The sequence below is a fragment of the Oryctolagus cuniculus genome, chromosome 12, assembly GCF_964237555.1.
Source record: "Oryctolagus cuniculus chromosome 12, mOryCun1.1, whole genome shotgun sequence".
Taxonomy (NCBI): domain Eukaryota; kingdom Metazoa; phylum Chordata; class Mammalia; order Lagomorpha; family Leporidae; genus Oryctolagus; species Oryctolagus cuniculus.
Genome location: NC_091443.1, coordinates 103,877,458 through 103,889,604, shown reverse-complemented (window position 1 = coordinate 103,889,604; position 12,147 = coordinate 103,877,458). Strand labels below are relative to the sequence as shown.

The window sequence follows — 12,147 nt, the reverse complement described above, 5'->3', positions numbered from 1 at the left end:
TTCTGAGAAACAAGCCTGCAGAAAGAGCACACGAAAACCTCCTGGAGTGTTAAGGGACACCATGAATAGGAAGTTCTAGTACGTCCCATCAGAGCAGCTTCCCTAGCTGGAGGCTGCTCTGTTTCCACTCTCCCTTCCTTCTAATTGAGGAACCCGCCAGGCAGTGCCTTGCTGTACCAGTGGCAAGAGTTCCTTGCCCCCGTTTGCAAAGAGTTTTGCTATAGATTCTCTGCCTCTTTGATTCCCACAACCTAGTCTCTTAGAGAAAAGCACTTCATGAATCAGAAACAGGCTCAGAGGGCTGGACTCACATGTCAAGGCCCTGGAGTCAGGGGCACCCACCCATATCCCCTAGATAGCTCGATAGTGCAGAGGTTCCCCCCACCTTGTTAAATTTTTTGAAATGGTGGGGGGGGGGGGAGAGAATCTTCTATCCTCTGGCTCACTCCTCAAATTGCTCCAGTAGCTAGGGCTAGTCCAGGCTGAAGTCAGGAGCCTGGAACTCCATCTGAGTCTCCCACGTGAGTGGCAGGGGCTCGAGCACTTGGGTCATCTTTCCCTGCATTGGCGGGGAGCTGAATCAGAAGCAGAGCATCCGGGACTCAAACTGGTGCTCCGATATGGATGCTGGCCTCGCAGGGCAGCTTAGCCCACCATGCCACACCACTGGCGATGCCGAGATCCTCTCTGACGTCAAGGTCTGATGCTGTGCACGGATGGGCATTGAGAGGAAGTACAGGGAGATCCATGTTCCTTCAACAGGGCTGTGCCCCTCCAAGTATCAAGCATCCCCCCCAAAGCACACAGCCTGGCTTCCCTCTCTGCCCATGGGAGAGAGAGGCAGACAGAGTCTTCCAGTTCAGTGCTTGATTCTGATAAAGACCCCCATGCACGGATCCCTGTGGTGAAGGGCTGAACTTGACCGGGCATGCACAGAGCAGGTTGCCCACAGGATCACCCGCAGGGCTTATGGAATTCCTGAAGGCCAGGCTGCATCCCAGTAAGAAACTGGGGGCGACCATCTGCACTTTTAAAGTCTTCTGGATTCCCCCAGAACAGGTGGCCAAGGCTGAGAATCATCGTCAGGGTACTTCCTGCCTGGACCCTCTCCATCAGCTCTTCCCTAGGGCAGACACACCTTTGCCATGCAAGCCGACCAATGATGTGTGCCTAGGGAGAACAGCAGGGACCAGGCAGAGGCAGGAAGGTGTGAGATGCTGGCCGGCGTGGGAGAGGGAGCATAAGGGGCTGTTCCAAGCAGGGCGCCCCCTATCTGTGGGCGTGCACATCCACTAAACTTGTGGATGACCTGCGTAGTCTCAGACACGTGGCAGCAATGTGCGACTTTTAGCCTGAAAAGGTAAGAGCATCGCTTGGCCTCTCACCTTTTTGATGCGTTTCCTGGGGAGCTGCCTAGTGCAGCGGACAAAGCTGGCAGTGGGCAATGAGGAGCCACGGGGCCTTGCCTTAGCTCTGCCATCTGAGAGCCCTCCCCGCTTTTTGAACACTGGAGTTGGCAATTGCAAAGTGCCAGAGATGTGACTAGTCTGAAACCAGGGCTGTTGAGCTGTTAGCTCCCCTTCCTGGTCCTTGGATCCCTGCCCGTCATCTTCTCATTTAGGTAATGGCACCTGGCACTCACCTGTCTCAGAGCCCACTGCTTCCGCTAAGCCCTCCTCTAGTCCTTGCCACTGAGCTTTGAAATTACATGGTAGGGAGAAAGATCCCAATGCGATGCAATGCCCAGCTGCCCCTGTTTCTGTTCCCCAGTGACCCAGACGTCCCCACTGAAACACCCCCTGCTGAAGCGGCAGGCTCGGATGGACTATAGCTTCGAGACCACCCCCGAAGACCCCTGGGTGAGAATTTCCGACTGCATCAAAAGCTTGTTCAGCCCCATGATGAGTGAGAGCCACAGCCACCTGCCCCTGCAGCCCCACGCCAGCCTGCGTGAAGAAGACGGGCAGCAGGGCCACTTGGAGGGGACCTGTGCCCCGAAGCTGGACGCTGCTCATGGCGCTGCCAAAGTGCACAAGGCAGCGGACAGCGGCACTGGGAAGAAGGGGCCCCCTGTGGCCCCCAAGCCAGCCTGGTTTCGCCAAAGCTTGAAAGGTTTGAGGAGTCGCGCTTCGCCAGCACAGCCAATAGCTGCCTCCTCCAGGGAGCCCCCCGGGCCACACGTGCAGGCCTCCTCCTCCTCCTCTTCCTCCATCAAGCAGAGAATCAGCTCCTTTGAGACCTTCGGGTCCTCTCAGTTGCCTGACAGGGGAGTCCAGAGACTGAGCCTGCATGCGTCCTCTGGGGAGGCAGCAAAACCTTCCGGGAAGCAAGAGGGGGGCCGGTTCTCTGGCCTCTTGGGGAGAGGGGCTCCGCCCACCGCCGAGCCCCGGCAGCAGGAGCAGCATCAGCTGTCCCGGGGTTCCCCTGCAGCCTCAGAGGCCAGTGACCCCGGGGTGTCTGAGTCCCCTCCCCAAGGACAGAAGCCCCGTCCGCAACCCCTCCCCACCGAGCCGGACCCACTCCAGAGGCTGCTGCCATCCCGGCCCGAGGCATCTCCAGGGCCGGTGCTAAAGGTGCCAGGCCAGCGGGCTCGGAGTTTCCCCCTGACCAGGACCCAGTCGTGTGAGACGAAGCTCCTGGATGAGAAGAGCAGCAAACTGTACTCCATCAGCAGCCAAGTGTCGTCGGCTGTCATGAAATCCTTGCTGTGCCTCCCGTCCGCCGCGGCCTGGGGCCAGGCTCCCTGCAGCCCCAGGGAGGGGGTGCCGCCCAGGCCGGCCTCCCGCGAGGACGCAGCGCCCGACAGCTCTGCAGAAGCCCCCACCTCGGACACCGGCTTCTCTCTCAAGTGAGTGCTCACTCCCTGTGTTTCTCTTTGGCTCTCTCATCTGGCTTTATCATCCCGTGGGTCACTTACGAGATGACAGGTGTACCAGTTTTGGGGCTGTCCCACTCACTGTTTCATGAAAGGGAGAGTGAGAGAGAGAGAGAGAGGATCTTCTTCCAGCCTTCTAAAATTCCTATTAGGGGTCAGGCATCTGCTTGAGGAGTTAGGATGCTAATGGAAGTGCTAGGGTTCCATACCCAGCTCTGGCTCCTGACTCTAGCTTCCTGCTTGTGTGTTCCCTGGGAGGGAGCAATTGGCAGGTTCCTGCCACCCTTGTGGGAGACCTGCATTGGGTTCCTGGTTCCAAGTTTTAGCCCAGCCCCAGTCAATGTGGGCATTTGGGGACTGCACCAACAGATAGGAGCGTGCTCGCTCTCTCTCTCTCTCTGTGTCTCCATATTAACTAAATTTAAAAAAATTTAAGAAAGAATGAAGCACAGGAACAATTAAGATAAATAAGATAAATAGATAAAGCCCACATTATTAAGGGGGCGTTCTGACAACACCTGGACTCAGGTATTAGCAGGTGGTAGGTGGGGCTGGCCCCCTGGTGAGTTACCCATGGGGACTTAGAAGGGTGGTGCAGGTCTGAAATGTTCCACTATACCTCTGGAAGACCAGTGGAGGCCAGGAGAGCAGCCCTTGGGAATTCTTGCTGACCCCAACCTCACTTACTCACATTTTAATGAATCATTTGACAGGCAGAGAGACAGAGATGAGGCTGATATGGAGAGACCCTCCTTCTGCTGGCTTGCCCTCCAGTTGCTGCCATAGCTAGGGCTAGGCCAAGCTGAATAAAGCCAGGAGCCCAGAACTCAGTCCAGGTCTCCCCTGTGGGGAGCAGGGGCCCAGGTCCTTGAGCCACCACCTGCTGGCTTCCACATTAGCAAGAAGCTGGAGTCAGGAGTGGACACCGCTGTGTCCAGTGTGTGACCTAGACACATCGTGTGTGATATGGGTATCCCAAATGGCATCTCAACATTAGGCCAAATGCCCAACACATTTTGTTGATTGGTGGTGGTGGTGGCCAGGGTTGGGGACAGGGGGAGGTTGAGTTCTGTGCTCCTAGCTTTGGCCTGGCTCAACGCCAGCTGTTGTGAGCATCTGGGGAGTGAAGCAACAGAGGGGTGCATTCTCTCTGTCTCTCTTTAAAACAAAGCAAATAAGTAAGTAAATTAATTCATTACACAAAGAACACGGACATTGGAACCAGCAACACCATGATCTGTGAGTCTGAACCTGGATCACTTTGGAGTTCTGTGGCTCTGTGGCTCCCGTGGCCTCCCTAAGCCCCGCTTCCGTGGCAGGAGGGGTGGGTTTACTGCCTCAAGCAATAGAATGCAACTGGAAGCAGGGTGCTGAGCCCGGAGTGGAGTATTCAGCGCAATAAGCATGGCTGTTCCTGCTGTGTCACTCACACCGTTCCCTCTTCTCCCCTGCAAGTCTGGCGGAGCTGCGAGAATACACGGAGGGCCTCGCGGAGCCCCAGGACGCCGAGGACGCGGCTCCCTGCCCACAGTCGGGGCAGTCTGTGATCTCCCTGCTGAGCTCCGAAGAGCTGAGAAAGCTCATCGAGGAAGTGAGGGATCTGGATGAAGCAACCTTAAAGGTGGGTTTCCTCCGTAGGCAGCGGCAGTGCCAAGGGTGTTGTGTGGACTGTGTGGTCACTCAGCTGGCTCAGAGGAGAAGCAGCGGCAGCGGCGCCCAGAACCTTCTTTTTTTTTTCTTAAGATTTTATTTATTTGAAAGGCAGAGTTACAGAGAGAGAGGGAGAGACAGAAAGGTCTTCCATCCGCTGGTTCACTCCCCAGATGGCTGCAACAGCTGGAGCTGGGCTGATCTGAAGCCAGGAGCCAGGAGCTTCTTCCCAGGCTCCCACGCGGGTGCAGGGGCCCAAGCACTTGGGCCATCTTCTACTGCTTTCCCAGGCCATGGCAGAGAGCTGGATCGGAAGTGGAGCAGCCCGGACTAGAACCAGCACCCATATGGGATGCTGGCACTGCAGGAAGAGGCTTAGCCCACTACACCACAGCCCCAGCCCCTCCCTGCTCCTTAAGGAGCAGGAAGACATGCTACATGGAAACAGTTTTTATGAAGCGATTTCAATAGGTTGACTTCTTGCCTCTTTTGAACAGTTTTATACATCAGAAAGGTGAGGCTCAGGGTTACAGAATCAAGGTTTCCAAGTTCAGGGTCGGTGCTACATCCACTTCCCATAGACTAGGCCTGGTGCAAGCCTGCAGGGAGAGGCAGCATGGGAGCGCACGCATGGACCATTGACAACCGTGCACCGTGCGACAGCTCCGGCCCTGGAGCTCTCCTTCCTTCTGTTGCACACAGGGAAGTCCTCACCCCCAGCTCCCAAGGGCCCCTGGGCCTCGGCCGACTCATTCTGAAACTCCCACTTCCTATATGCTTTGAGAGCAGGGCCCTCGGTGTGAGGAGATGCAGTGGCCTGGCAAAGCTGGGGCCAGCAGTCAGCTGTGTGTGGGCTGGTGGGCCTTGCACCGTCTGGGGCTGCCTGGGGTCCACACAGGATTTTTGCACTGGGATAATTCATGCTGCAGCAAGAGGACAAGGAGACCCTCCTTGTCTATACACGCAGGTGTCCTGCTGCAGTTCTGAGGGTGAGGATGTGGGTCAATCTAGTGAACACGGAGGCCCTGGGCCACGGCCCCTCCTCTGTGGCTCCCGGGACCTGAGGCTGAGCCATCATCCCTCTGGTCTTGTTTCAGCTCAAGCAAAGTGGCCCAGGCAGCAGTGAGTAGGTTTTGAAGATCTGTCCAGCCCAGGGTGGTGTTGGGAGTGTACGTGCTGTCCACCTGACCAGGGGCCAGCCTGACCCGTGGATGGCAGCTGGGAGGTCTGGGACAGTCAGGTGCATTGGTCTCTTCTTCTCTCCTGGCTCTCAGGGACTCAAGTCAAAGGGACTGCGCAGGGCCAGGTGCTGGTCAGGTGCTCGAGGGGTGCCCGAGCAAGCAGGCTCTTGGAAGTTTGCTCCCTAGTGCAAGGTTCAGACTGGGACCTGCAGGTGCGTTTTCTCCGTCTGCTTGGTGGTTTTTGAAAAGCGTTTTGAATTCTAAATACTGGAAAACCTGAATCAATCAAAGCCTGCATGCCTGATTTGTTTTTCTGTTGTAAGGGAGTGATCTGGTAGCTCGGGGTCTGCATTCGCACGGAGCAGCCGACCCTACGCGCTCTTGGGCTCTCTGTGGTTCCTGTCACTCCCGTCAGCTCCTTTTGCTCAGTGAGGTGTTCGGCCTGTAGGCATCTGAGTCAGGGACCCCAGCTCCAGATTAGAAAGAGAATCTCTGACTTTGGATGATGCGCGGAGGCCATCCTGGCTCCACAAGAGCCCCTGTCCAGGCTGGAGAAGATCGAGTGTGCCTGGGTGTGCCTGTGTGTGACTGCATGTGTGTGCCTGTGTGTGCCTGGGTGTGCCTGTGTGACTGTGTGTGACTGCATGCGTGTGCCTGTGTATGCCTGGGTGTGCCTGCATGACTGTGTGTACCTGTGTGTCTGTGTGTGTGACTGTGTGTGCCTGCATGACTGTGTGTGCCTGTGTGTACCTGTGTGTGTCTGTGTGTGCCTGCATACATGTGCCTGTGTGTGACTATGTGTGCCTGTGTGTTCCTGCATGCATGACTATGTGTGCCTGCATACCTGTGCCTGTGTGTTTCACTGCATATGCCTGTGTGACTGCGTGTGCCTGTGTGTGTCTGCATGTGTGACTGCATGTGCCTGTGTATGACTGTGTACGCTTGCCTGTGTGACTATGTGTGTGATTGTGTGTGCCTGTGTGTGTCTGTGTGGCTGTGTGTGCCTGCCTATGTGTGCCTGTGTGACTGCCTATGTTTGCCTGCATGCGTGACTATGTGTGCCTGTGTACATGTGCCTGTGTGTGTGACTGTGTGTGCCTGTGCAACTGTGTGTATGTGACTATGTGTGCCTGCATATGTGTGCCTGTGTGCTACTGTGTGTGCCTGTGTGTGCCTGTATGTGTGACTATGTGTGCCTGCATATATGTGCCTCTGTGACTGTGCCTGTGTGACTATGCCTGTGTGTGTGACTGTGTGTGCTTACCTGTGTGACTGTGTGTGCCTGTGTGTGCTTGCATGTATGCCTGCATACGTGTGCCTGTGTGTCTGTGTGACTGTTCCTGTGTGTGCCTGCATGTGTGACTCCATGTGGCTGTGTGTGGCTGTGTGTGCCTGTGACTGTGTGTGTGACTGCGTGTGCCTGTGCACCTGTATGTTCCCCTGTGTGTCTGCATCTATGTGTGTCAGCATGCATGTGCAAGCACATATGAGCCGCCTTCCCTTCACTGCCATGTGCCCTGTGGGGTGCCAGAGAGGAAGAAGGGGCTAACAACTACAAAACAACACAAAGAATCCTGGCTTATGTGACCCAAAGTCCTACAGCCTGACCGCACTCTGACCCACATCCCGCAGCCCACTGGGATTTCTGGCTGACTTTACACTGCTAGCCCTGCCTGCCTGTGTGTGGGTGTGTGCAGGGTGAGACAGAGCGCCATGCTCGCTGCTTCGCACACCTTTTTTTCCCTAAGCTTCCCATGAGTCGTGAAGGGAGAGTCCTCTCCTTATAGATGACGAAACTGAAACTGGGCTTTGAGGGGGCGGCGAAACTTGGAGCCTGGCCCGGGGGTAGCTGGAGATAGCAAACGCATCAGATAAAGCCCTCCTGCATGCCTCGCGCTGTGGCAGTGTCATATTTTGATCAGGTGCACTGTCTCTTGCAGCAATTGGACAGCATCCACGTCACCATCCTACACAAGGAGGAGGGAGCCGGCCTGGGGTTCAGCTTGGCAGGAGGGGCGGATCTGGAAAACAAAGTGATTACGGTAAGTGGCACGGTGATTACGGTAAGTGCAGGAGCCAGAGCTGAGGGCGTCAGGCGGGGGCCGCGCTTGCCAGGAGGGGTTCTTGTGCTGGGGAGCGAACAAATGCACGACCCCAGGCTGAAGGGCAGGCTGCTCGGACGGCTCTCCAGGGACAGCCCTCACCATCCCCCTTTCCGGGCAGCCCGGAAGGTCACGAACAAGACCCCGCAGTCGACCTTGATCACCAACCTCAATTTAACAGATGATCTCTGTGCACGCCAGTTTGACTGCCTTAAAAGAAACCTGCATCCCCCATAGAACAGGTGTCTCTGCTTCACACCTGAACATTGACATCCGAATTCTGTGAGGCTGAAGCCCTCACACCTGCAGTTTTGAAGGTACTGGGGGTGGGGGGAGATAGTTTAAAAACTTCAAGCCACATTGTATTCCCCGTCACATCTCTTCCTTTGGAACCGTAGGCCTGTCAGTCCCTGAAATTTAGACCAGAATGGTTTGTGATCCCCTGGGGCATTTGGGGAAGTTCCTGCGACCAGGATTGAAGGTGCGGCTGAGACTGACACAGCAAACCTGGATAGCAGAGTTGCGCTCCTGGCCTTGCTCACCTGGTTTGTAAGAATGTCTACCTGGACAGTTGCCACGCGGACCTGGTGGTTGGTTGAGAGCAGGTGGCCAGCGACCGCACCTCTTCACAGACCATGAACCTCAATGCACACCCAGGGGCCTCAGGTCTCCAGGCCCAGCCCCCAGTTCATCAAGACATGCTACGGTCTGTTTTGGGAGCTTGGGGAGGGCAGCACACAGGGCCAAGTGCCTCTGTTCCTGGGGACTCTGCTCCTGTGGCCCCTACAGTCTGATCAGCACTGGCAGCTGCTGTCCCCACGCAGGAGGGTTCTGGTCCCCCTGTCTTCACAGATCGTGGGTGCATTGTTGCCACCCCATGGCTGTGCCGTCTTGGTGAACCCTCTGCAGGGCCTGTGCTGGGCTCATCGCAATTTCCCTACACAGCGGCAGACAAAGCCTCCGGTTCACAGCATTGGCTGGCATTAAAGCCACCAAGGAGTGGGCATGGCGGTGCAGCGGGTTAAATCACCACTTGGGATGGCGGCCTATATCGGAATGCCTGGTTTGGGTCCTGGCTATTCCTCTTCCAACCCAGATTCCTGCTAATGCAGTCTGGGAGGCAGCCGATAATGACCCAAGTGCTTGGGTTCCTACGGCCCGTGTAAGAGACCTGGATGGAGTTCCAGGCTCCTGGCTTTGGCCTGGCCCAGCCCTGGCTGTTGCATGCATTTGGGGAGTGAACCAGTGAATGAAGGCTTGCTCGCTTGCTCTCTCTCTCTCTCTCCTCTCTTCTCCTCTCCTCTCTCTCTGTAGAACTCTGATTTTCCAGTAAATTAAAATAAATAAACATTAAAAAAGAAAGCCCCCATCCCCCCTGGTAATGGTAACTTAGCACATTTCTGGTAGTCAGTCCAGAGCAAACACACACCAGCAGGAGCTCCCTTATTTCTGGGTCAGCTTCTCTACTGCACAAGAGACTGTGAGTGCAGAAGAACCATTTCTGTTGCTGAGTGCATAGCTGGGTGTGACAGAAGGGCTCCTGGCTGGGCGCTTCCCCTCTGCTCACAGAGAACACGGTCTGCTGGTGGGACCCACACTCCGGGTCTTCTTCTCTACCCATGGGCAGTGACGTCTCCACCCCAGGTGGGGGGGGGGTGCCCTCCCCTGAGACACTGCAGCTGCTGGGCCCCGGAGCCAGGAGGAAGTGACACTTGGCGGCCAAGCACACGCACACACAGGACTTCCGCTTTCTCTTTCTCTTCCTTTCCAGACTCATTAAAGGAGACTTAGGTGGCGCCCCCTGCAGGCCTGGAGAAGCTTCCCCCACGTTAGGTGGAGGCATCCATAGTGCCTGCACTGCTTCTAAGAGCAGGCACCGGGATGCAGGCGCGGGGCTTCCAGCCTGGGCCTCCTCGCCACCTCTCAGAGCTTTCCTAACACCGAAGCCATTCAGAGAGAGCAAGATCCTTGTTCAGGTCATGGCAGGGAGCAGAATGACCCAGAGCACATTCTGGAACCTGCCCATGCGTCCTGTCGTTCAGCCCTCTGAATGGCAGGGACCCGGCTTGGACAAGGTCTAGACGCCCTAAGCAGGTGTCTCTCAAAACGCATTCTGCGGAAGCCGGGGCCCGAGCATTTCCCTGGGAACCCCCGTCCTGTGCGGCCTGTCCCTGGGGCTCCGACGTGGCCAGTTGCCTGGCAGAACTGGACATTTTCAGAGCTTTGGTTTAACCCTGCGTCCTGCGGGTTTCTGGTTTTAGAAACCGGTTCTCACACACCACCTACCAATACACCACTGAATGGAGATGTCAAGAAGACTGCTTTGGGAAGGGCTGGTGGGGGAAAGTAAGGCAAAGGAAACCAGATGGGAAGCCAGCGGAGACACCCGCAGGCATGGGAGGGAGAGGATCCTGGGCTCTGGGTGGAGGAGGGGAAGGGATGCTGGCCCCGGAGCCTGCAGTGCTGACCCAGGACGGCGTCAGGTGCTGTGTGCCCTCTGGGGCTGACCGGCTCAGGTCTCCCTCCTCCTGCAGTCTGGCCTGGCTGGTTGCTGGGCCCTGAGCGCTCCTGCTCTGCTTAGGTTCACAGAGTGTTTCCAAACGGGCTAGCCTCCCAGGAAGGCACCATTCAGAAGGGCAATGAGGTTCTTTCCATCAACGGCAAGTCCCTCAAGGGGACCACGCACAACGACGCCCTGGCCATCCTCCGCCAAGCGCGAGACCCACGGCAAGCAGTGATTGTCACAAGGAGGCCGGCTCCGGAGGCCTCGCCTGGCCTGAGCCCCTCCAGTGACTCTGCGGCAGCACCCTCTGCAGCCAGCGATGTCCCTGCAGAATCCGGTGAGTTCTCCCAACTCAGCAGGTACGGGGGATGGGAGGATGCGTCAGAGGCAGTCCTGGGGGCTGCCCGGTCCTCTGTGGCCCTGGCGACATGTGTCCCACCTCAACTGTGGCCACGATGCATGCCACTGCTTGCCTAGGGGCCCAGGACGGCAGGCAGCATCCCCCAGGCTCGGTGCCATGGCCCTGGGAGAGAGGGGCGGGTCTCTAACCAAGCCCTGTGGTTTCCCCAGCAACGGAGGCTGCCATCTGCACCGTGACCTTGGAGAAGACCTCAGCAGGGCTGGGCTTCAGCCTGGAAGGTGGGAGGGGCTCGCTGCGTGGAGACAAGCCCATCACCATCAACCGGATCTTCAAAGGTGCGCGTCTGGCTCGAGCTGTGGCCATGGGAACAGGTCCCAGAGTGGCCTGGGTGGTCTCTCCACCACCTCCACCCAATGTGAGAGGCGAATGGGCCTATTGAGTGAGGGCCAATTCTGCCTTTTCACACTTTCCTCCTTTGCTCGGGTACCCTCTGAACCCCTCTGCTTTGTGGGGTCCTCCTAGTGACTGAGCCCTGGGCTTGGTTCAGCTCAGCAGGGCTGGGACTGGAGTGAGGCAGGCACGAGAAAAGCGGAAGTGGGTTTCAAAGCGCACAGAAGTCGAGATCAGTACAATTTCGAGGCAACATTTTTTTTAAAAGGATTTATTTTTATTTGAAAGGCAGATTGAGAGAGAGAGAGAGAGAGAGAGAGAGAAATATCTTCCATCCACTCATTTATTCCCCCAAATGGCTGCAATGGCCAAAGCCAGGAGCCAGAAACTCCATGTGGGTGCCAGGGCCAAGTGCTTGGCCCTCTTCTGCTGCCTTCCCAGGAGCATTTGCAGGGAGCAGAGCAGCTGGGATTCGGGTTGGGATGCTGGCATGGCAGGCAGTGGCTTAACCCACTGGGCCATCACGCCAGCCCCTCGAGTCAATATTTTAAAAACTCAAAAATGAATTTTTAAAGTCCATAGTGAACAAAATATTTAGGTAGAGTCAGCCTTCCTTGGTCCTGGATTGGCCTTCACTGAAAATGTTGACACTTTGTTCACGATTGGGGTGCAAACCAGTGCCTTTCCCCTGGAAATCATGTGCCACCTGCAGCCATTGTGGGAAACCGCCCCTCCCCCGACCCCTGGCTGCTCCTCAGGCTGGAAGCCCCCAAGGCCCATGCAAGGGGTTGTGGACACAGGGACACTGGGTGGGGAGTCCAGGGGTCAGGGGCCAGGCCCCTGCTGTTGTCTCTAACAGGCTCAGTGACCTTAGCACTCCAGGCCCAAGGCTCCTCAACCAAAACAAGGGGCCAAGGGGCACGGGTGCAGCTGGTGGCTCTCAAAACTGGGACCCAAAAGGGCCTCCTGCTCCCTGTGCCCCACAAGCTCTGGCACAGGACCGGGTTTGTTGTTGGAGGAACCGTCTTTGACATGGAGGCCCAGAGGGAAGCCTGGGGTGGATACAGTGGTTCCCCTAGAACCCA

General features: G+C 56.7%; 1 protein-coding gene across 6 annotated transcripts in view; it reads left to right on the top strand.

Moving 5' to 3' along the window:
- The window catches only part of IL16 (interleukin 16), a 130,009-nt gene that overhangs the window by 116,594 nt on the left and 1,268 nt on the right, over positions 1–12,147 (top strand). For all 6 annotated transcript variants that reach the window (XM_008275284.4, XM_051834280.2, XM_070054578.1 and 3 more), the window contains 5 exons: positions 1,771–2,848; positions 4,331–4,496; positions 7,647–7,748; positions 10,390–10,648; positions 10,882–11,007. In XM_008275284.4, the coding sequence (XP_008273506.3) occupies positions 1,771–2,848; positions 4,331–4,496; positions 7,647–7,748; positions 10,390–10,648; positions 10,882–11,007 (1,731 nt within the window). The remainder of the gene's footprint in view (positions 1–1,770; positions 2,849–4,330; positions 4,497–7,646; positions 7,749–10,389; positions 10,649–10,881; positions 11,008–12,147) is intronic.